Source organism: Danio aesculapii, chromosome 18 (genome assembly GCF_903798145.1).
Source record: "Danio aesculapii chromosome 18, fDanAes4.1, whole genome shotgun sequence".
NCBI lineage: Eukaryota > Metazoa > Chordata > Actinopteri > Cypriniformes > Danionidae > Danio > Danio aesculapii.
Window position 1 is genome coordinate 52,835,551 of NC_079452.1, and position 25,051 is coordinate 52,860,601.

General features: G+C 35.5%; 1 protein-coding gene across 1 annotated transcript in view; it reads right to left on the reverse strand.

Moving 5' to 3' along the window:
* Window positions 1–25,051, reverse strand: part of LOC130245535 (semaphorin-4B-like) — a 126,784-nt gene that overhangs the window by 69,638 nt on the left and 32,095 nt on the right. Inside the window, 1 exon segment of the mRNA XM_056478256.1 lies at window positions 6,973–7,315. Within this exon segment, the coding sequence (XP_056334231.1) occupies window positions 6,973–7,087 (115 nt within the window). The 5' untranslated portion in view covers window positions 7,088–7,315.

Sequence of the window (25,051 nt, forward strand, 5' to 3'; positions counted from 1 at the left end):
TGTTTATACTGTAAGTGTGGGCCAAATAAAGAAATCTACTAATAATAAAGATTTACCATTGCAGAGTTTATTTGGACACATCTAAAGATATTCTGTTCCCTAAAAGAATTACTTTTAAAGGAAGTATTGCCCTCAAACATTTGTGCCAAATGCAAGTTACATTTTGTGCAAATTTTCACATTAAAATGAAGACATTTAAGTGGATGGTTAAACTTAACCTAAGAAGATTCATAAATTTCACTTACAGTAACTTGTGCATTTACTTAAGAGTTAATTGGCAGCTATTTGAGCCATTTAAACAGTACGGAATCATTTGTTTATTGTAACTCTGGGCCAAATATAGAAAGATTCTCTATAGCGGTGTTTATTTGGACTCACTGTCTGCATCTTCAGTTCACCAAAGGAATTATGCAAGTCAAGTAATGTCCCCTTGAAAACCTGTCAAATGCTTTTGTCATTGTTGTTGCAAATTTGCGCATTAAAATAAAGACATTTTGGCCCAATCCCAATTCTATTTTTGTACCCCCACCCCTTCCCCTTCGCCATGGCCCTTGAAACAGAGTGTGATGGGGGAGGGCTTCAAAACGTACCCCTAAGAAATGGGACACCACTACAACACCTGCACACGTCATCATATGTCATCGCGATCTCTTGATTATATATGAGATCGACTACGGCAACTGCTGTAGTTATACCAGATGTGTTTTTTTTGGGTATTTTTCTTCAGGAAATCACTGAAGGCAATGATATCATGGTATCATAACGATATAATGTGGCAATAAGATCGTAACTGTACTGTGCATTTACACAGTGGTCATATACATCTGTGTAAACACACGAAAGCAACATTAACATTATACAAGACACTGCGAAAAGGTCATTCCAAGCCACTAGACTTTTCTGACAGGGTATTCCAGTGTCATTGAGGATCAGATGTAAAAGTATGTTTTGGGACTACTATACAGTAGCTATTATGGATTATAGATAGTAAAATTTTGCGGTTTTTATTTAGCTTTTTTTTAAAGCATGGCTGTAAGACACGAACACCATTAAGAATGAATTAAAACATATGCTTGTTTGTTGTAAAAAAACATGACAAAATACTAAAATGTGCATCTCCTGACTTTCGTGAGCCCTTCCCCTTAAGCCTATGCCTTCAAGTTAAAGAGAAATGGGAAGGGCTAAGTAGTAGAATTGGGATTGACCATTAAATGGCTGCTTAAACTTACCTCAGCAGTTTTTGAATTAAACTCAACTAGTCCTGCACAAACTGAACATGTCATTGGCAACAATTGAAACCATTTAAACAATACAGATTTGTATACTGTAAGTGTGGGCCAAATATATAAATCTACAAAAAAAATAAAGATTCACTACTGTAGTGTTAAAGTATTTGGACACACTGTTTGCATATCTTCAGTTCCCTAAAGGTATTATGCAAGTCAAGCAATACCCTCAAAAATATGTGCCAAATGCTAGTTCCATTTTTTTTTTTTAGCAAATTTGCACATTGAAATTAAGACATTTATGTGTCTGGTTAAACGTAACCAAAAGTGTTTTATGAATTTAACTCAAATACAGTAATCTACTATAAATACAGATACACTGTAGTGTATATTTGAACACATTGTCTGCATATCTTCACTTCACCACAAAAATTACCATTGGTCAGATAATGGCCTTTTTCCCCCACTATTGGGTTGCAGCTGGATGGGCATCCGCTGCATAAAACATATGCTGGATAAATGGGCGGTTCATTCTGCTGTGGCGACACCAGATTAATAAAGGGACTAAGTCAAAAAGAAAATGAATGAATAAATAAAGGCCATTTTTGTGCAAATGTACACATTAAAATTAAGACATTTAAATGAATGGGTAAACTTCCTGTACTTACTGTACTTAAAGGGATAGTTGACCCAAAATTAAATTCTGCCATCATTTAATTACCATCACTTTTTCAAACCTATTTCAGTTTCTTTCTTCAGTTTAACACAAAAGATATTTTGAAAAATGCTGGTTTTCTGTGACCCATTGACTTTTTATCATTTTTTTCCTATATGAAAATCAATGGCTCCCAGCATCCAGCATTTTTCAAAATCTCTTCTTTTGTGATCCAAAGTAAGAAACCTGTAAAGTTATAAAAGCACATGAGGGAGAGTAAATGATGAGGTATTTTGCATGTGTGGGTGAACTATCCCTTACCAGTTCATTGGCAGTAATTGGAGCCATTTAAACAGTACAGAAGCATTTGTATATTTTAAGTGTGAGACAAAAACAGAAATCTAATATAAATACAGATCCACTATTGCAGTGTTTATTTGAACACACCGTCTGCATATCTTCAGTTCACCAAAGGAATCAAGCGAGTCAGGTAACGGCCTCAAAAATCAATGCTGAGTCCAAGTTGAACGTGGCTGGATAAACTGGACCAAAGCAGTTTCCTGAATTTAACTCAACTAGTTCTGTATACACTGAACGGTTCATTGGCAGTTATTTGAGCCATTGAAACAAAACAGAAGCATTTGTTTATTGTAACTCTGAGCCAAATTTAGAAATCAACTATAAATACAGAATCACTATTGCAGCGTTTATTTGGACACACTGTCTGCATATCTTCAGTTCCCTAAAGGAATTAGGCAAGTCTGGTAATGGCCTAAAAAACTGCTAAAAGCAAGTTACATTTTTGTGCAAATTTGCTGATTAAATTTATAGGACAGGGACAGGAAACTTTTTATTCGTTCAAGATATTTGCTATTAAAGTGAGTGAGAGTGCGTACAGGCTCAGAGACACACCAGAGCACACTTCAGCAGAGAGAATAAGCAGGATTCCTTGTGGTGTTGGACAGACAGATGAGAAACACCAGTGGAAAGCGCAGCTGCATTCTTTCATACAATACAGCGTGATCATGAGGACAACACAACAACAGACTGCAAAGTGGGTGCAAAAATGTTTTTGGGCTGTAGAAAGAGTTGAGGAATGGTGGACGCACAAGGAAAAAAGGTATAAGATGAGAGCACAAGTAAGAGATGAGATGAGGCGAAAAAAAGTTTAGAAGTGATTATATATAAAGGGAAGAGTTAAAATAAAAAGACAAAATGAAAAGAAGAGTCAAGAAAACATGATAAAACAAGAGGAAAAGAGGAGAAAAGAAGACAAAATGAGACAAAACATGAAAATAAACGAAGAGAAGTGAGAGGAGACAAAAACGAAAAAACAAAACAAAACTATAAAAGAAAAGACTAGACAAAACAAAAAAACAAGACAAGACAACATTTAAAGATGAGACAAAATGAAAACTATAAGACAAATGAAAGAAAATACAAGAAAAGTCAAGAGATTGTCTTGGGAGACATATTTAATAAAGAAAAGACATATAAAAGACACATAAAAAAAGAAAATAATGAGACAAAATGAGAAGAGTCAAGATGAAAAGAGGAGAAAAAATTAAAATGAGGAGATTAAATGTAATGAGAAGACAAAAAGAAAAGTCAGAATGAGAATTCAAGTCAAGATGACAAGACAAAATTAGAAAATAACAAAAAAAAGACGACAAAATGACAAGATAAACTGAGAAGAGACAAGACAATAAGCCAACAGATGAGACAAAACAAGAAGACAAGATGAGAAGATTCAAAATAAGAAGACAAACTAAAAAAATGGATGAAATGAGAAGACAAACCGAGAAAAAAACATCGGAACAGGAGACCCCGAAACAAATCAGAGAAAAGACATGTTAAAATGAGAAGAGGTAAAATGAGAAGAGCATGTAAAACAGGAATACAAAAAGAAAAGACAAGACAAAGCAGGAATAAACAAGACCAAATGAGAAGAAAGGTCTTGAAGAAGTCTTCTTTTTTTCCTTATTGGGTGTCCATTGTGTATTTTGGGTGGTGCACAAGACCTCCATGCAGGTAGACCCTCAAAAGAGGCAGTCAGCATGTTCAAGCAGGTTTAATGGAACTCCCATCACAACCTGAGCCCGTTTAAAATAAAAATGAGAAGTAAACATCAAATATATGCTAAGCTGGTAGTGAATACACTGCAAAAAATGTCTTTCTTAGAGTTTTGTCTTGTTTCTAGTCTAAATATCTAACAATTCTTAAATCAATAAGCATTTTCTAGACAGACAAGCAAAACACATTAGGCCCTATCGGCGCAATGAGGCGCAAGACATGTTTGCCCCGATCTGTTGCTATTTTCAGATCAGTGCAACCTTAATTTTTACATTTTCCAGCACGATGTTTAAATAGCAAATCCATTTGCGCCACTTTGTGGAATCGGTTCCGGTCTAGAAAAGAGGTGTGTTAGGGCACATTGTTGGCGTGTTGCTTTTTTGAGGAACTGAAATAGAAGCAAGTCTAAAGTTCAGCACAGAGCGCATTAGTTGTGTGCCTTAAATGCTTACACATTGCTTAAAACACACAGGATGTACAGCAATACACAAATATCTTTACAAATGAAAAAGAATTAGGATTAAAATATTACAAAAAGTATTACTATCTACATAAATATAAAAACCACTAGCTCCATGTCTCCAGGCTTTTTTCCAGTTTATTCATGACAATTTGATTTTGTATAATGTTATTATTATTATTATTATTAGTAGTAGTAGTAGTAGTAGTAGTAGTATTAGTAGTAGTAGTATTAGTATTATTTATTATATGCATATTTATATTTGTTTTATTAAAAACAAGCTTAGATTTGTCCACCTGTCAGGTTATGGAAGATATGGGCCATAGCACGTGTGTTGGGATATAACTCAGTATTTTGACTACGTATTTTGACTACACTTCATTATTATTGTTCATTTATTCGTTTGCTGGAAATTAAAACTGAAATTAGAAATAGTTTTGAAACAAATCTTAATGCTTAACAAACAAAATTAAATATGTAGATAATGGATGTCTTGTAGTGTGGTGTAGTGTACAACACCATTTCCTTATCCATGTAAGAGAGAAAGAGAAAGCGAAAGTAAAGGCCGAATGGAGAAGGCTCATTCTTTATCCTCGCACTGCAGATGCTCTGCTTAACTGTTTTCTCGCTAGTGAAGCCTTCAGTTTTTCCACTTACTAAGTCCTCCAGCAAATGCACCATGGTGCGATGCAACTGAGTCTTAAAGAGAATGTGAGAGAGACTGATTAGTTTATTATCAAAACACACCCGTAACTCATTAACAGAATAAGCACAACCCTGTTAGACCATGCGCTGTGGCGCAAAGCGGATTTTTCCATCCTTAAAATAGCAAAAGTGGATTCAGACACGCCTTTAATGTTTTTGCGCCATTAGCTTTACATTATGCGCCTAGATCGTTAACATAGAGCCCCTTGTCTTGTTTTCAGAAAGAATATGTCAAGTTTTGCTTTAAAATATGAGTTTTTCTTTAAAATGAGCTAATTAATCTAGCAATGGGCTAAGCAAAAAATATCTTATTTCAAAGTGAAAACAAGATTATTTTGCTTACCCTATTGGCAGATTATTTAGCTTGATTTAAGGAAAAACTTACTGAACTTTCTTAAATTGTGCCATCATTTAATTTCCTTCACTTTTCCAAAGCCTATTTGAGTCTCTTTCTTCTGTTGAACAAAAATAAGATATATAAAAAAAAAAAAATGCTGGTTCATTGACTTTCATAATGTTTTTTTTCCTACTATGGAAGTCGATGGCTCCCAGAAACCAGCATTTTTCAAAATATCTTCTTTTATGTTCAAAAATAAGAAACTCATAAAAGTATGAGGTTTGAGGGAGATGATGAGGTAATTTTCATTTGTGGGTGAACTGACCATTTAACATTTCATTAGCAGTAATTGGAACCATTTAAACAGTACAGAAACGTTTGTATTGCATTGTAGTGTGAGACAAAGTAAAAACAATATTATTTTGGCTTACCCCACTGGCAGATTATTTTGCTTGTTTTAAGAAAAAACTTACTTAACTTTGACTTTTTTTCTGAAAGCAAGACAGTTTTTCTTGTCTAGAAAATGCTTCTTGATGTACGATTATTGAGATATTTGGACTAGAAACAAACACTAGAAAAACAATTAAAAAAGCATTTTTTTCCCAGTGTATATGCTGACCACATGAATCTAAACATTTATGCACCATGACGAAGACGCATTAGACAAACACAGCAAATCTACAACCTCTGTCTCCAAACAAGAGCCATTAGTAGGCTTGGAAACAAATAAACAGCCTCGTCTATACTTCTGACTACATACGCAACAGCAACATACAATTTTATTTATCAAATGAGAAACATCCCAATGTCACACTCCACAACTTCAACAAAACCAAGCTTTTGTCTTAAAAGGCGTCAACATTCTCCATCACAAAAGACTTTGTACCTTGGTGATGAAAACCACCATCTAACACAATAAATACTGCCATAGTAACTTAATAAAGCCACAGTGCGTGTGTTTACAGACTCATTGTGCCTTTTCTCCGCACAATTCACCGCAGCCTGCAAAAACATGAACGGACGCACCCAAAAGCGCCTGCGATTCACGCGAGAGGAAGTGGTTTGCCTTTAACATGACAGATGTTATGTTACAGACACTGCTAAGGGATCACAATGAACGAGAGGAGACGTATTATGCTGTTGAAGAGTAATGACACTCCTCAGAAATTGGAAATAGACTCTTTGTTGTTCTGACATGGGGATGCGTGTGCATGTCACACATTGTGTTCGCAATGCTACGGTGGTTATGTAAGCCTGGTAATCCACCTCCATACAAACATGCCGGAGGCCAGCTTGAACCAATCAGCCCTCGATATCTGCTTTCTGTTTATCAACACTTCAGCAAGTGTTACTGTCCATGGGAGATGACAGGGTCTTCAGCCCATAGCTCTCGAAGAGCTCTCAAGTCGACTCCTCATCAGCCTTTATTTATAGTCTCCCATAGCAGTCGGCACTTTTATGCACTTTCAGTAAATGGACAGAGTGAGTTGTGCATGCGCTTGTCTTGTGCACTTACTGTAAGAGAAGCTGAGGCGAGGGGTGACGTCGTCTTCTGCTGATTGACACCATCCGACAAGGAGGACGTTGAGGAGGAACAGGAAAGAGACACGTGTCATGTTTAGTGTCCACATTTTGTGACTCTGGATTTTCTGGCGCTCATGAAGATCTTATTTTTTGTTTGATAGTTTATTTTTCTTCTTCTCCTCAAGCTCCTGAAAAGGAGAGCTGTGCGTTGAGGATCGGGGGTCACCTTCACAGGGCCTCACAATGGTGGATTTCTACCAAGAATTGAGTCCTCAAGGACAGCGGTACAGCACAAATCAGTCTCCATGAGACTCCCACAATGTGTTTTCAGCAATCTGGAACAAAAAAGACACAAAAAATGTCACATTAATATGAGATAAAACATTAAATTACTGGTGGGAACTGTTTCATTAAAATGACTTTTTTGCATTCTCAGTAGTCAGCAAATATTATGATATTATTGATATTATTAGTTAGGACTGACCCTGGTTTGCTGCTTATATGTAGTGGTGGAAAGAGTGCTGAAAAATCATACTTAAGTAAAAGAACCACTACTTGCCTAAAATGTAGTGCTAGTTGAGTAAAAGTATCTATTGTAAATATTACTCAAAGTATGAGTAAAAAGTAGACCTTTCAAAAATACTCAAGAGTAGTGAGTAGTATTACACTGTAAAAAGCTGATGCATTTACATGTCATTTGTGGATGTGTGTAAACGAAACATTCTGTAGTGCATTTAGTTATTGCCCAGCAGGCACACAACATCATAAGATGTTAATATTAGGTTAGATTTAGGTTGTGAAGTCAAGTGACCAAAATTCAAGTCTAGCCAGTGTCTATTGATTTAGGTTGTGTTAGAAAGTGACCAAAATCCAACGTCAAGCCAATATCTTAAATCAACATCATATTGACGTCAAATACTGACATTTATTCAACAGGTATGGCAACCAAAATCCAACGTCTGTTAGACGTCATTGTGGTAACGTCCATACAACACCATGCTGTATTATCATTAGATGTTGATATTTGGTTGATTTTAGGTTGGAAAATCATCATTGACATCAGCCTGATGTTGGGTTCTGATGTCAACCTGATTTTCATTTCCAAACAAAATGCAATTTCCCCACAACATTGGTGTACAGCATCAATCTAACGTCATGTTGACGTCTTGTGTCTGCTGGGTGTTTAAGGGCATTTCAGTCATCATACAGTGATCATCCATCATTTTCTCATCAGTGACATGCATCTAAACAATCTCTGGGTTTGCTGCAATTATAAATCACCCATGTCTTGAAGTAGTTCTTTATGATGCGATTTAACTTCTATGTGCGATTTGATTGAACAGGAATCACAATACTACTCAGCCAATCCCGATAGACAAGAAAAAGTAGTAGCAGTTTGAAGGAAAGTAGTAGAGTAAAAGTACTGATACTGCACCAAAAATGTACTCAAGGTAAAGTAAAAGTACACATTTTTAAAATTCAATTCAATTCACCTTTATTTGTATAGCACTTTTACAATGTAGATTGTGTCAAAGCAGCTTCACATAAAAGGTAACAGTAAATAGGAACAGTGTAGTTCAGTTTTTAGTGTTTAAGTTCAGTTCAGTTTAGCTCAGTTCAGTGTGGTTTAATAATCACTACTGAGAGTCCAAACACTGAAGAACATTTTTAAAACTACTTAGTAAACTACAATTTCTGAGAAAAACTAATAATTTGAGTATTTCTTACTTTACACAACTGGTTATATCTGACACTGCATTGCTAAACCAATTTTGTGTCGCATGGTTTTTTTTTTTTTTTTTTTAGTAATAGCCAACAGTATGGGTTCAAGTGATAGATTTTCCTTTTAAACCAATAATTATTAGGAAATTAAGTAAAAATGATCTTCCATTATGATATTTTGTAAATATCATACTGTAGTTTTATAAAACCGTAATTTATGATTAGTAATGTCCATTATGAATAACTTTTGGACAACTTTAAAGGCAATTTTCTGAATATTTAGATTTTTTTTTGCACCCTCAGATTTAGGATTTTTTAATAGTTGTCCTATCAAAGCATACATCAACCGGATGTCTTACTGTTTAAATCTCAATAAAAAAGATACTTAACACTGGTTTTATGGTCCAGGGTATAGTTATAATGATAATAAATGCGTTTACATTTCTAAAAACAGGTGAATAAGAGATCTAAAATGGGTCACACTTTATTTTGATGGTCCATTTGATGAATTTAAGTTACATTACATCTACATGCCAACTAATTCTCATAAGATTATAAGTAGACTGTTAGGTTGGGGTTAGATTTGGGGTTAGGGTTAGTGTAAGTTGACATGTACTTGTGAAGTTTCTTATAGTCAGTTAAATGTCTGTTGAGCGAGCAGTATCAACAGATATTAAGTAGACAGTCTACTAATACTCAATTGGACCATCGAAATAGTGTTACCCTAAAATATTTGCCATTTTTCCACCTTTAACCACTTCCAGAAGAAGCTGTAAACATATTTGAATGAATATCCAAAGTGTAGAGTACACAGTCTTGTCAAAGGCATTCAAACAGCAATAAAGATGACCTAATCTCCGCCTAATGACATCAATTCTAAACATTTTGGGACATGCCGTATGTTTAGGAATGGATTAAAACACCCAACATACTGTAAACGAGAATGCACCACTGAACCAAAAGGCATTTTAATTCCAAGTGTAAATGTAAATCTAGTTTGTTTAAGCAACTTGTCAAAGTTTATTTCCCAGCCTAGCCAAGCTGACGCTGGTATAGCTTGCAGGCAGAAAAGTAAAAAAGTGCACAAAACCCCTTTTAAACTGACAAAAAGTTTCAACTTAATTAAGGCCACATGTATAGAGTTCATTTTACAAGCGTTTATCTATTTTTAAATGAACCAAACATCCTCTTCACGCTACGCTAAACCCATAACACAGTGTGAGCGAGTCCCTAGTTCACGCTTGGTAGCACCAGGAGACGTGGGAGTTCAAACCAGCCGTCTCCTACCTGTGCGCTTGAGTCTCCATGTGGGGCTATATCTCTGAAAATCAACCGCAAAGGTTTGGGTTGTGCCAAGCATTGGCGCATGAATGAGAATATGTGGCCCTAAGGGACACAGATTTACACAATATTTGCTCACCTCTTAGCAGGACTCTTTTTCTGTGTTTAATCATTGCTAAACTGCAACGCCGAGGTGAGCATGGGTCTAAGTTTGCAGAAAAGTGCCCTGTTTAACACTGGAACTGGAATTATTTAACTACAAATATTGGCCTTAGTGGTCATTCAAACCGTTCTCATATAAGACATCATATTGTCATGTCAATTTTACATTGAAAACATTTACATGAAGTCATTACCCTAAAATACTATCCTTTTGGTAATAGAGCCAAAGAATGTGTACGAGTTACTAGACCCCCCTCAAAGGTTTACACATTATTTTTGTCCAGCAAGCAAGAGACTGCACTGAATATGCTGTTTTTGAAATACATATCTGAAGTAATGTTAGAATCAGAATCAGAAAGAGCTTTATTGCCAGGTATGTTCACAAATACGAGGAATTTGTTTTCGTGACAGAGCTTCTACAGTGCAACAGAATTACAGAGACAGGACAAAAAACAGATTATAAATATATATATAAAAAAATAGAAGTAGTGAGTGCAAATATACAGATTGACAAGTGTATGTACGTGTTTATTACTATATACAACGTTATATGTGCAGCTGTTATGTGCAAATTGGCATGTAAAGTGTGTTGTTAAATAAGTGTATATGTGTATAAAAGTGTATGGCAAGTAGTGATGTTGGTTCCACAATTATTATCATCAAGTGTTCATGAGATGGATTGCCAGAGGAAAGAAACTGTTTCTGTGTCGGGCTGTTCTGGTGCGCAGTGCTCTGTAGCGTCGACCAGAAGGTAAAAGTTCAAAGAGGCAGTGTGCTGGGTGTGAGGGGTCCAGAGTGATTTTGGCAGCCCTTCTGCTCGCTCTGGATAAGTACAGTTCTTGGGGAGTAGGAAGGGTTGTACCAGAGATTCGCTCAGCAGTACGAACTATTTGACGTAGTCTTTGGAGGTCGTATTTAGTAGCTGAGTAGTTATGGCTGCATCTGAAATCGCCTACAACTCAGTAGGTACTACATTTAAATTTGAATTTACTACACGACTGTTAGAAAAGTACATTGTATACAGTATGAATGTGAGTAGTATGAATGGAACTCGGATGTACTACATCTGCCATTTCTCATTGTCACGTGACCTACTTGTGTCAGTTGCATCACTTCATTCCCATTCATGACTTCTCTCTCTCGTGAAGCATCATGGGATAGTGTAGTGTTCATTGGATGCGCACTGCATAATTTTGCTGGAAGTAGTAGGTCATCTGGGTACATATCTTGCATATTGTTTTAGAATTATATGAATTCGGACATACTCGCATATTGTTTTTGGCACACTATATAGTATGGAAGTATGCGATTTCGGCCGCAGACTATGTTTTTACTTTCATCAGAACTTTGTTTTTATTAGCAGGAAGTTTCTAGGCAACAGATGCATTCATTTTCAAAACCCAGGGAATACTGTAAGTAGCAGAAACTGAAATGCATGCTGTCAAATTGATTGCTACGCTGTAAACCCCGCTGTTGTTATTAAGTTAATATAACTTAACATTACTTAAAATAATAAGTTTTAAAATCAAAACTTAAACAGGTGTGTTTAACTTACTTACAAAACTTATAATTAATATTTGAATTTCTCTGAACTTAACATTTTATTTCTTTAAATGATTCACCAGGTCTCAGTTTAAATGATTGGTTGCAAATTCTGCCTTGACAACTGCACTGATTGGTCGATATATGTTATATGACACAAGGTGGTCATTTTGCTTGTGATGCTGAATTTTGCTGAAGTGCAGCAGGACAGAGGCACTACCTGAACCCATCTGACGAAAAAGAAAATTTAAATTAGTAAGTAGATATTTAAATGCTTATATACATTTTTTCTTTATTGATATGCACGCAGAGGTGACATGGTGGCGCAGTGGATAGCACTGTCACCTCACAGCAAGAAGGTCGCGGGTTTGAGTCCCGACTAGGTCAGTTGGCATTTCTGTGTGGTTGTTTGCATATTTTCCCCGTGCTGGCGTGGGTTTCCTTCAGGAGCTCCGGTTTCCTCCCCAAGTCCAAAGACATGCACTATAGGTGAATTGGGTAAGCTAATTTATCTGTAGTGTATTTGTGTATGTTCTGGTCCTCCAGGATATGGGCTAATGACCCACCTCGTAAAAATAAGATATTACAAAACACCAACAAGAAAGTAAATATCAACTTCGATATAAACAGCCCTGGAAGTAAGACTATAAAAGCTGAAAAATTTGGAAGTTTAGTCTATTAGCCATTTTAAGTTATCTGTATTTAAACATTTAATTTAATTCAATGAAGAGACCACATTTGGTCAACTCAATTAATCGAGTTATCGATTTCCCATTACTCAAACGAACTGAGGAATTTAATTCATTTAAGTAGTCTCAACTTATTAGAGTTTACAGTGTATGGCCCTTCAATGTAGAAATACTAAGAACTATTTTGAGTTTTGTATATTTTAATAAAATAACCAATGTCAGAAAGCAATATACAAACATTTAGGAAAAGTCGGGGTATTATAGTTATTACAAGTATTAGCCCTCCACTCCATTACTTGATCAATCAATAGCACAACAGACAGTGCTGCTGCAACAGCATATGTTGACAACAACAATAACCAGACTGAACCAACATGGACACTCCTACTGACGTAAGCCAGCGTTCTCAGTAGGGTAGAATGAAGATAAAGCAATAAATGAGTGCTTCTTTGAAGTGATGATATTCTCAATGGAAAGCTCTTCATTGTGTCTACTTGTGGGCTTACAAAGTTCGAGGAACAGTTGACCCCACTTCACCATAATCACCCACACTGATCATCCTTCATTGACTTCTCTTCCATCGCTGTTCTGAGAACCAACATTCAACATAAAGTCATAAAATGTATAATTTCAGCCTCCTGCTAAGATGAACTCATTTGCTCCCATTTAGATAAGGCATACGTAGAGTTTAACTGCCTGGCAAATGAAATGGACTGTAAATAAGTTGAAAAGCTTTGCACGTGATATGCGATCTCTAGTTACAATATAGAACCCTGTCATCAGCCCAACATGTCAGTGGGCGAACACTTAAGTGGTTTCCATTTCTCTGGCTATATGGACGAGCCTTTTAAGCACAACCACAAAGCTAATCCAATTGCAATTCCCATTTAGGTTTAAGATTTAATATCAGTGTCAAATGTGCATGCTTTATTTTTATGAACTGCCAACAGTAAAGGGCTAACAAATGGAGTGTGGTGAAAATTAATATTGGTGGAGTGGAAAAGGCAGTCTGGGTTTCGGAAGACTTCTGAATGAAGCACATGCCTAAAACATTTATCCCACAAATACATCACATGGTATAGGGTGAAATTATTTCATTTAATTAGGCAACCTCAAGTTGAACATCAGAGTTTGTAGATGAATCTTAGGATGTCTGTACAAACCGTCGCCTTGGAATTATAAGGTTCTATCTGCGTTCTGAATGATTTTGAGATTTTGAGCTTCAAAGTTTGTGCATTCCATATAGCAAACAATATGTGTAACAGTTCTCTTTCACACATTAACATGACAGAGACCCTAAATGTACTCGAAATGTAAATGATACAAATTTGGGGTAAATAAAATGGCAAACACAGATGAACCTTCTTATTCACAAGACATTTTCCGCTTGGAATTATAAGATTCTATCTGGCCAATCATTAATTGAAGCATGACTTTTCAAGAAATACCATCAGTCTGCTTATTATTTTAAAATAAAAAAAAATGTACTTGGTGTTGTAACCATATGTTGATGTTTGAGAAAGTAATTTTTTGCTTTCTATAACATTTATTTAATGTTTCAGGATAAATATTAAGCATACAAGGTTGTGCTAAATAATTTGTCTAGTACAGATGTAAATTTGATGTAATTAATATGGTAATATTTATTGTTGTAATTAAGACTCATGAATTAAATTAAGTATTTGCCCTTCAAGGCTTAATACCAAATTTAAAGACATTAAAATAAAACAGAAAATGAACAAATGAGTTGTTTAACAAAGTTTAATAAACTTCAAAAAATACCCAAATAAAAATATTTCACATTTAATATATTTCTTTTTTTTTAACAACGGAGCAGTCTTATGGAATGACAAAGAAATGTAAACATCACATAATGTAAATAGTCATTTGAATAACTCAAAATGTCAGATAGAACCTTATAATTCTAAGGTGATAAAATGTGTAGATTGTTTGCTTTGTTTTGAATCTAGAAATCAGTTTGTTGTAATGTTGGATTTTCTAAGTTTAGTTAAGTTTCGCGTTTAAAAAGGCTCAAAGTGCTTCAAAAATGTCCAAGTGCTCTAAGATATGCTTATGCAATTAGTCACCTGTTTAAAATGTTCCTCTCGTTGGTTAAAACGCACCCGTATCTCCTAATAATCTGGACTAACAAAACACACTAAGAAAACACTCAATGTTTCAAATAAAAAAACTCCAAAAGCCCCTATCAGTACAATCTACTTTATAAACAGTTGAAGTCAACTTCACTCTTGTTAGTTTTTTCTTTTTTCTTTTTTTTTAAAGAGTTTCCAAATTTGTTAGAGAGAAGATTTTTAAACAATAGTTTTAATAACTAATTACTAATAACCGATTTGTTTTGACGATGACATTATACTATTTTTAAAGTTATATACATGATACTAGTAAATAGATTAAAGTGCGATTTAAAGGCTAAACTGTGATAATTAGGTTAAAGTTAAAGTAATAAGGGAATTTAACAATGGATAACTGGTTTGTTCTGAAGCCAATATTGACCCTAATTAATATAAAAGAATCAAGACTTCTCCAAAAGAAAATTATATTAAAGGAAATGCTGTGAAACTGACCTTCCTCCATTAAACAGCACTTGGGAAATATTTACAAAAGTATTCAAATTTCACTGAAGCCTTCAAATATACAGTATATATACAGTTGAAGTCAGAATTATTAGCCCCCCTTTGATTTTTTTTTCTTTTTTTAAATATTTCCCAAATGGTGTTTAACAGAGCAAGGAAATGTTCACGGTATGTCTGATAATATTTTTTTTCTTCTGGAGAATGTCTTAGTGGTCTAAAATAGAATGTCTAGAATAAAGGCAGTTAAAAAATAAATTTAAGGTCTAGATTATTAGCTCCTTTAAGCGATAGTCTACTGAACAAACCATCGTTACACAATAACTTGCCTAATTACCCGAACCTGCCTAGTTAACCCAATTAACCTAGTTAAGCATTTAAATGTCACTTTAAGCTGTATAGAAGTGTCTTGAAAAATATCTAGTAAAATAATATTTACTGTGATCATGGCAAAGATAAAATAAATCAGTTATTAGAAATGATTTATTAAAGAGCCCATATTATACATGAAATAGGGTCATATTTTGGTTGTAAGGGTCTCCAACAACAGTCTAATATGCATGCAAGGTCAAAAAACACTTTGATGGTCTTATAATCTGCATTTATTTTTACCTAATTATCCCAGTGACTCCCATATGAATCGTTCAGCGATTCATTTGTTCCCAAACCCCTCCTCAGCGCGAAGCTAATCTGCGCTGATTGGACCGATGACAGCCTGCTGCGATTGGTCGACGACACTGACAGGCTTCAGCGCGAGACAGAGTGAAATGCCCAGCTGCTAAACAACAATATAAAAGTAGTCACAGTGAATACACGCTTCATAGTCTATTTTGGCTGCCAGTGGGTGAATGTAAATACAGACGATGGACTTGAAAATACTGACGACTAACTATTTTATTGAGCAAAAAGTCCCAAGAACTGGCGAGGAGATCTTATAGCCTGTCACAGTGTACCTGCTCTTTACACACACACACACACACACAGGGCCGGCGCGTCCAGAATAGAGATGGCGCGGCGGCGACACCTCCCTCACCACCCGCGTCCTCAGTTATATTCCACGAATGGTAGTTACACACTACATGGAAAGGCATTTTCAAAATCCCATAATATGGGCTCTTTAAAACTATTATGTTTAGAAATTTGATAAACAAATTAAAAGGGAGGCTAACGATTCTGACTTCAACTGTAAATAGACACATATGGGCCTGTTAACTGTCCTAATACCCATCACAATCACATCTATTCATGCTTTAAATAAGAGCTTCAAAACTGAGCCAATTTGGCATCAAGCTTTAATAGTGATACCGCAGGCTGATTTACTGTACAACTGCCAAAACAACAAGGATGCTTTGCTCTAATATAGACAACAGAGTGCACGGCACTAGCTGACAGTTGTCCCTGAATGAAAAAGAAGACAGAAACAAGGCTACTTTTCCATCTGGAGCACGACAGACCTTGGACTCCCACAGGGAAGATTCATATCCCAGTTGAGAAACTCCTGCTTGTATAAACAGAATCTCAAAATCATTTTTGCACAGCATGAAGAGATAAACCGATTTCAAGTGAATAGCTTTAGGTTTTAACAGTTGATCTTCCGGGGAACTGCTAAATCATTAATGATTGTGGGTTATCGACATCAGACAAGTCCTGAAGGCACAAAACACTCAACTACATGCTGTCTGAAAATGACAGATTTATGTCACAATTTACGCAAATATGAAATTGTTATGAGACGAACAACATATGTCACAAAATGGCATCAGGTATTAAACAAGACACAGTAAATTCAACCTGAAGTACACTCTCAAATAAGTGAAGTTTATTTATAAACAAATTTCGAGAGGATCACGTGCTTATGATTGTTCACAGCTGTTCCAACTTTAGCTTATGACTAATTATCCTATCAGACGATCCTTAACTCACTATAAATAACCAGACTTTTCTCATCTCAATATCTTCGTCTTGAAGAAACCCCCCCCACCCAACCCTACTTTCAAACGGGCGACACGGTAGCCAGTGATTAGCATTGTTGCCTCACAGCAAGAATGCCCCTGGTTTAATTCCTTTCCAAACCAGGTGACATTACTATGCGGAGTTTTGCTCGTTCTCCCCGTACTCGCGTGGGTTTTCCCTGGGTTTTCCCTGGGTCCTCCGGTTTCCTCCCACAGTTAAAAAAAAAAGCACCCTAAACAAATAATCCAAAATATTTTGGCCAAGCTCCGAGTACACCTTCTCAGCATCCATATCTGACACTTAGCTACACTAAGCAGGAAGGGGAGTCATCGAGATCTACCTGAGCTCAAACTCCCCTGCAACAGGAGGGAGCCCAGGGCTCGAGGATCTTATAAGCTCAGGGCTCTCTCCCAGGACAGCACGCCAAACAAGCTTTATTATCAATCATCAGCTAAGTGTGAACTCTTGAAAGAAGTATACATTGATGAGCTGGAACAATATGATCAGTCAATTGGCCAACAAGGCCTTATATTAAGGTATGGTCAAATTAGATAGTAAACAAACAATCAGCTCTCATAGTCACTATAGAGATCTGAGCAACTTTGACAAAGGCCATATTATAACAAAGAATGTCTGAAAAGGCAGAGCTTGTGGGTTGCTCCTGGTCAGCAATGATTAAAATTCAGCAACTGTGGTTGAGTGCCCCCAGCTCATAGGTCCAGAAGGGCAACTAATGCTATCGCATGCAAGATAATGTAGACTGCACACATTATTCAGGAATGGGCAAAAGAACAATATTAAAGTTGAAAGGTGATGCCCTGGCCTCCTTTAATTAAGACTGTGTGGGATGTGCTTGAACCAACATGTGGAGTTTTTCTCAAATTTTTCTCATAGTTTGATACATTGTTGCAGAAACTAGCTTGTCACAACTGTTTAAACTCTGATACAATTTGAACTCTGTTGGTTAGATTGCAGACGATGGAGTGTTCTGTTCAATAAAATATATAGATCTGAAGATAATGTCAGATTATTACTGAAAATAACAAGCATGGCCTCGGACTGCTTCAATGATTGGCTCTTTGTTAAATAGTTTCATAGTATTTCGGATCCAACCCAGGCTCTGCATGCTTTTACCACAATTTCACAGTCACACTACCTTTTTTGCATTAGTATTACCTGGTTTCGGGTAATATTGTATGTCAGACTTAAACCCAGTCTGATCTAGTCCATGTCTCAAGTCTGATGCTGCATATGGTGAGCTACCATGCAAACTGGCCATACCAGAAAAGGTATCCATACAGCGATTAGTGGATAGCTAAAAAAAAAAAAATAGAAGTTGTCGGTGACGTAAAACCGCTCCATACTGTAACCCCTAGGCACATATTTTTTGGTTCTAAAAAATGTAGCCCTGGGCACATATTCCTAATTTGCCTGTTGATTTTGGGGAACACACTCCAGTTGAAAATCTAATTAAATTCACCTTGCAACCCTTGCAGGATCTGCTTCTAATGCATTATACCACAGAACACCTTCAGGGGTCTAGGCGAGTTTACACCTCTGTGCGTCGGCACTGTATTGGTAGCACATGGAGGACTGGAGGACCAACAGCACATTAGCATGTTAATGTTTTGTTCTCACAATAACACCACCATACACATCCACAAAATTCAAACAATTTAGCATTTGCTACAGTGTTATACAGCCTTTAGATAAGAGATATGTTTACAAGGTCAAACTCGTGCTACTCATCCATATGCTGGGGTTGTAATATGTCCTGCTCTGGTCAAGGCTGTGGCTTCAGCCATATTGGTGTAGGAGACTCGTTTACCAAGCATTAGCCTTTCTAGCGCTGGGAACACTGGAGCGACATCCTGGTTGACCAATGGCAGTGTGATCTCATTAATTTCAAGTTTTGACAGCAAGAGGATAAATGCTGCAGAGGCACATGAGGTTCTGAAGTAGGACACTGAAGGTCTCTCCGTCATCGAGATATACTGTAATGCACATTTCTCTTTCTCTCTAGTGTTAGTTGCAAGGATTGGAAGCTATAAATCATTTCAATTCTAGCTCTCAAGAGTGAATGACTACAATCCCCAAATCCTAAAATTAATGACACTAGTGAACAAGCGTGATGTTTAAACGTTAATCATTCAGATAAAACTAATAGTAAAACATATTTTAGTTTGTCTATTTTGAATATATGAAATCTTTTGTCACACTTTATTAAAAGACATATAATTCTCGCTATTAATAAACAATTAACTATGGTTGTGCTTTAATAAACTCTATTAATAGTTGTTAAGGTAGTTGGGTTTAGGTACTGGGGATGTAAAATTAGATCATGCAGCATATGTAGGTTAAAAATAGAAATAAACAGCCAATATCTTAATAATGAGCAGGTTATAAGTCACTCGTTTATAAAATTGTTACCAAAATCTTTTAGTAGGCTTTCTTGGTGGGTCAATCTCTGTTAGAAAGGAAAAAACAATTGATAAACTTTATTTTATTTTAATATTAAAATGCATGCTCTTCAGACATTTAGAGGATTTCTTGGTAGTGTCTGGAGACGAGAGTTCTCTAAACAGTTTTTTTTTTCTCCTGACGAAAAAAAAAAAATAGGATTAAAATGAGAAGGCAAATGGTTTGCATCATCATTAAGCGGAAAACTTTCATCCACAGACCACAGAATAATTTCAAATGATGGCAAACATTAACAAATACATAAATAATCAGTCAGCACCCAGTAAATAATTCTGTGTCCTCTCAGAACTCGAGCCAAATGTGACTGAGGCATCGCATGTCACTTCCTGTCTGTCATAAAATAGAAATGGTTTACTACAGAAACAGCTGTCCAGATTATCAGGTTTGTCACAGGAGATAAAATTATCTTGAAGCAAAGGACTGTTGCTTTCCTTTTGTTTAGTAAGCAATAGAATTTTCATCATCCAAAAGAATTATAAAACTAATAAAAATCAACATAAAGCATGGACACTAAGTACAAAGTAGAAAAAAACAAATAGGTTTTTGTTTACAGACAACAAATAAACATCTAAAACACTGAACATTTTCCAGTTTTAGTTGAAAATAATCAAATCCTATAGAGACAATTAATAAATGACACATATAGTTTAGAAATGAAAACAAAGCTAAAATTCAATATAAAATATTAAATATAAATTATTAAGAATTAAGCATATATTTAAATATTTGTCATTTTTAGACATAATGTAGACATCACACACACACACTTATATATATAATATAACATAATTACATACATACATACATACATACATTTATATATATATATATATATATATATATATATATATGTATATATATATATATATATATATATATATACATATATACATATATATACATATATATATACATATATATATACATATATATATATATATATATATATATATATATATATACATATATATATACATATATATATATATATATACATATATATATATACATATATATATATATACATATATATATATATACATATATATATATATATATATATTACAAATAATAATATAACAAAAAAATTATTAATCAATTAATCATAGAATACTTAATACTAAATGTTGTTAATGCAGTAATAGACCAAACTTAGTTTGCTAGCTCTCAGCATAGAGACCAGCAGAATTGAAAAGTATAAGAAAAACACATGATATAAACAAATTCACTACTGCATGATATAACTATAACCATATGCAGTTCAAATAAAAATTAAAACTGAGATAACTGAAATAAAATACAAAAATTGCGAAAGTTAAAGTTTATTAAATGAAAACAAACAAATAAAGAAACAAACAAACACAAATATTACAATTACTAAAGGTTAAACTAAAATCATAAAAAATACAAATTAAAAGATGTAGAGTAGTAGATCTACGATTGTAACTGAGAAACGCTGGATAATGGAGTTGAGGATCCATGTGCAGTTTATTAAACAGAAAATGGTCAGATAGGCAAAGGTCAAACTGGTACAGACAGTATCGTAGTGGTAATCCAGGAGCGTAGTCAAAGTCAGAGGTGAAGAGGTCAATACAGGTGGCAAAGAATCAACATAAACGATAAAACAAGGCAAGAAACAACAAAGAAACGCTTCGTGGGGTTACAAACTAATATTCATAAACGGTAAATCAGTCCAGATAGTTTGCAGCTATATCAGGAGTTGACTGGCGGAAAACATTATGGTAGTTGTAGTTCATGTGGTGACAGATGAGTAGTTCTCAAGCGATTTGCATAGATTGCTGGTGATCTTGACAACTATAGTAATACACAACTAATTATAAAATTACACTGTTAATAATACACTGTTTTTTTATTCATTAATGTATAATGTTATGTATTTTATGAGGACATGCCTTAAGTCATTGTAATTCTAAATCTTTTCACATTCAAAATTTGCCACAAGTTTCCTTTAAGGGTATGGGTGGGATAGTCTAGATGTTTTTACAGTATAAAATACATTACGCCTATGAATAGTCCTCGTAAACTACCAATATGTGTTTGTGTGTCTGTCTCTGTGTGTATTTGAGTACAGAAGCAGATGTGAGGATGAGGAATGTGTCGTGACTCAAGGCGACTTTAAAGAATAACTCGCACATGTGTGACAAAATATGACTCATTGCTCTCAAAGTGCTGCTGAAATGATCCGTTGCAGAAGTCCAGCAAACTTTGAGATCAGATACAACTGAACACCTATGAATCACAGAGCACTAACAGGTGACTCAGGTATGAAAAGCACAGCAAGTAACACTGACACCTGTTCACATGCACCGCATCATCAGAGTAAAGTTCAACATCGCTATCCATTTGACTTCTTGAGCTGTTTGGGAGCAGTGAATCATGAAGTTTTCCGCTGTCCTCGCCTTCGCGTCGATCATCAGACCCAGCTTAGAGTAATTAATGGCTCGTTCCTCCCTGGGTGATCTGACCAGCCTTAATTACATCCATATGTTCCTCAAAGATCTTTAATGGCCTAATTAAAATCATATTAAATGCCCAGAGCAATATGGGGAAAAAAAAAAAGTTTGGTTAAGTTTAAGTTTGAAAATGTTAAATCCATGATTGTTTTTTTTTTTTGTTTGTTTTTTTTTACTTTTTTGTTTAAATTAATGGCTGAGGTGATTAATGTAAAGAAAATAAAAACATTTGTAATATGAAATATGATGAATAAATGAACTTTCAAATAAATATTATGATAATATTATCGAAAATCTTTCAATACAAATATTCCACTTACCGGCCACTTTATTAGGGACACCTAACTAGTACCGAGTTGGACCCTCTTTTGCCTTCAGAACTGTCTTAATTCTTTGTGGCATAGATTCAACAAAGTACTGGAAATATTCCTCAGAGATTTTGGTCCAATATTGACATGATAGCATCACGCAGTTGCAGCAGATTTGTCGACTGCACATCCATGATGCAAATCTCCCATTCCACCACATCCGAAAGGTGCTCATTGGATTGAGTTCTGTTGACTGTTGAGGCCATTTGAGTACAATGAACTCATTGTCATGTTCAAGAAACCAGTCTGAGATGATTCGCACTTTATGACATGGCGTGTTATCCTACTGGAAGTCGCCATCAGAGATAGGTACACTGTGGTCATAAAGGGATGGACATGGTCAGCAACAATACTCAGGGGGGTTGTGGCATTGACGCGATGCTTAATTGGTAGTAATGGGCCAATTACACCATCACAACCAGCCTTAACCGCTTATACAAGGCAGATGTAAATCCTTTCATGTTGTTGACGTTAAATTCTGACCCTACCATCCAAATGTTGCAGCAGAAATCGAGACTCATCAGACCAGGCAACATTTTTCCAATCCTCTACTGACCAATTTGCGAATTGTAGCCTCAGTTACTTGTTTTTAGCTGACAGCAGTGGCACCCGGTGTGGTCTTCTGCTGCTGTAGCCCATCCACCTCAAGGTTTGACGTGTTGTGAGTTCAGAGATTCTCTTCTGCGGTTGTAGCGAGTGGTTATTTGAATTGCCTTTCTATCAGCTGGAACCAGTCTGGCCATTCTCCTCTGACCTCTGGCATCAACAAGACATTTGCGGCCATAGAACTGCCACTCACTGGATATTTTCCCTTTTTCGAACCATTCGCTGTAATCCCTAGAGATAGTTGTGCATGAAAATCCCAGTAGATCAGCAGTTTCTGAAATACTCAGACCAGCCCGTCTGGCATCAACAACCATGCCACATTCGAAGTCACTTAAATCACCATGTCTACATGCCTAAATGCATAGAGTTGCTGCAATGTGATTGACTAATTAGAAATTTGCGCCAAGCAGCTGGACTGGTGTACCTAATAAAGTGGCCAGTGAGTGTGTAATATAAAATAAATAAATAAATAAAGATTATTATGATTATAAATTTATGCTTGTTTTTTTACACAGCAGATGCCCTTCAGCCGCAACCCAGAACCGAGAGTACAATATATAGTAATATATGAAATATTTTTGTATTATATAATATTAAAAATACAAATATCAATCAATCAATCACATTAGATAAATAAACCGTGCTATTATACACAATTTAAAAAATTCTGTCTCAGTTTAACTTGAAAACGAGCAGGTTTTTCTTACATTTTACTTTAATTAACTGGATGAAGGCACTAGATGAATGTGAATAAAATGTAAAATATGAGCATGAAACGGCCCAGGAATATCACTGACTCTGTCTCTGTAGTGTAAAATATCTCTAACTGGGACAGAGTCAGATGTGCAAATATTTCTAGCGGATTCATTTTGTCCGCTCGCTCTTGCCTAGAAATTTCCATAACAGATGTGAGGTCTGTGAAATGCAGAGCGGCTGTGAAAAGACCTGCTAATGCCATCATCTCTTTGTCAGGTAAAACGATATTTAAATGAAAAGCTCTTTCTGCCGGCCTTTTAACTTTGGTGCATCTTATTTGGTTAATGTAACATGAACTGATTCCAGATCAGTTGTGATAAAAAGCTGAGTGGCTTTTTTTTCCACTTAGGTCTATTCAGTATAACCCAAGTTAACAGAACTAAGTAATACCAGCAATGACTTTGACGTTCACATGTTTATGCAAGCTGGTTAACATTAGCCACTTCCAGCAATCTCTGAGTTTTTACTTTCAAAATATAAAATAGTATTGTAAAAATTAAAATAAATATAGTATTAATAATACTGTAATATTGCACTTTAATAGAATATTTCAATATTGTATATTTTGGAAGTAGCTACTATAGTCCAATGCTTGATGTACTTAAATGCCAAAGTGCAATTTGTGAAGCTGCTACTGTCACAGTATTGACTCATCATCTCTTACACTGCCTTCAGTTTTAGTTCAAAAGAAACGAGGCTTTGTTAATAGCATGCAGCATATGGAACAAATGGAGCTGTTTTCCAAGAAATGTAGCCATGTTGTGATTTTTTTACACAGAAATGCGATTCTCAGAAAAGGATGTATAAAACAGCTCCTCAGATGGAGCGGCCAGAATCTCAATGAACAGAATGCAACAGGTGGAGTTTTGCCCATTCGGTGGGTGGCTGCATTCAATGTGTTTTACATTTTCTTCCACGAGTGCAAAAATTAAAGAAGGATGATGATATCAAGTGTTATTATTAGATTATGTTAGTGACCTGATTTCTAAGATTATGGATGTGAAGACAGAGAGGTTTGGCACAGACTGTTGTTCTTCAACCTCCCGGCTTTTGTTCCTGGCTCTCGGTCAAAATCTCTCAGGGAGAATATCAGTCTGGCTGATCAGTCTAAAGTCTATTGTGCTAGTTTTAAAATGATCCTTTATATATAGTGTTCAACATATATGAGTACACCCCTCACAAATCTCTCATTTAAATGAATATTTTCTATAGGGAGCTTTACCATTTGTGCATATACATTAGATTAATCAGTACTGAAGCCAACTCTAGAGACAATCTAGCAAAGCGACTTATGATAATGCTAAATGAGTACACCCAAATGTATGTGTTACGAAAAATATCAAATTAAAAATAAAAAAAGAGCAAGAGAAACAAACATTCAAGAGAAACAAACTATTAATAAAATGTTGTAGATTTTTTGTAGTTTGTATTTTTTCCCTAATATGC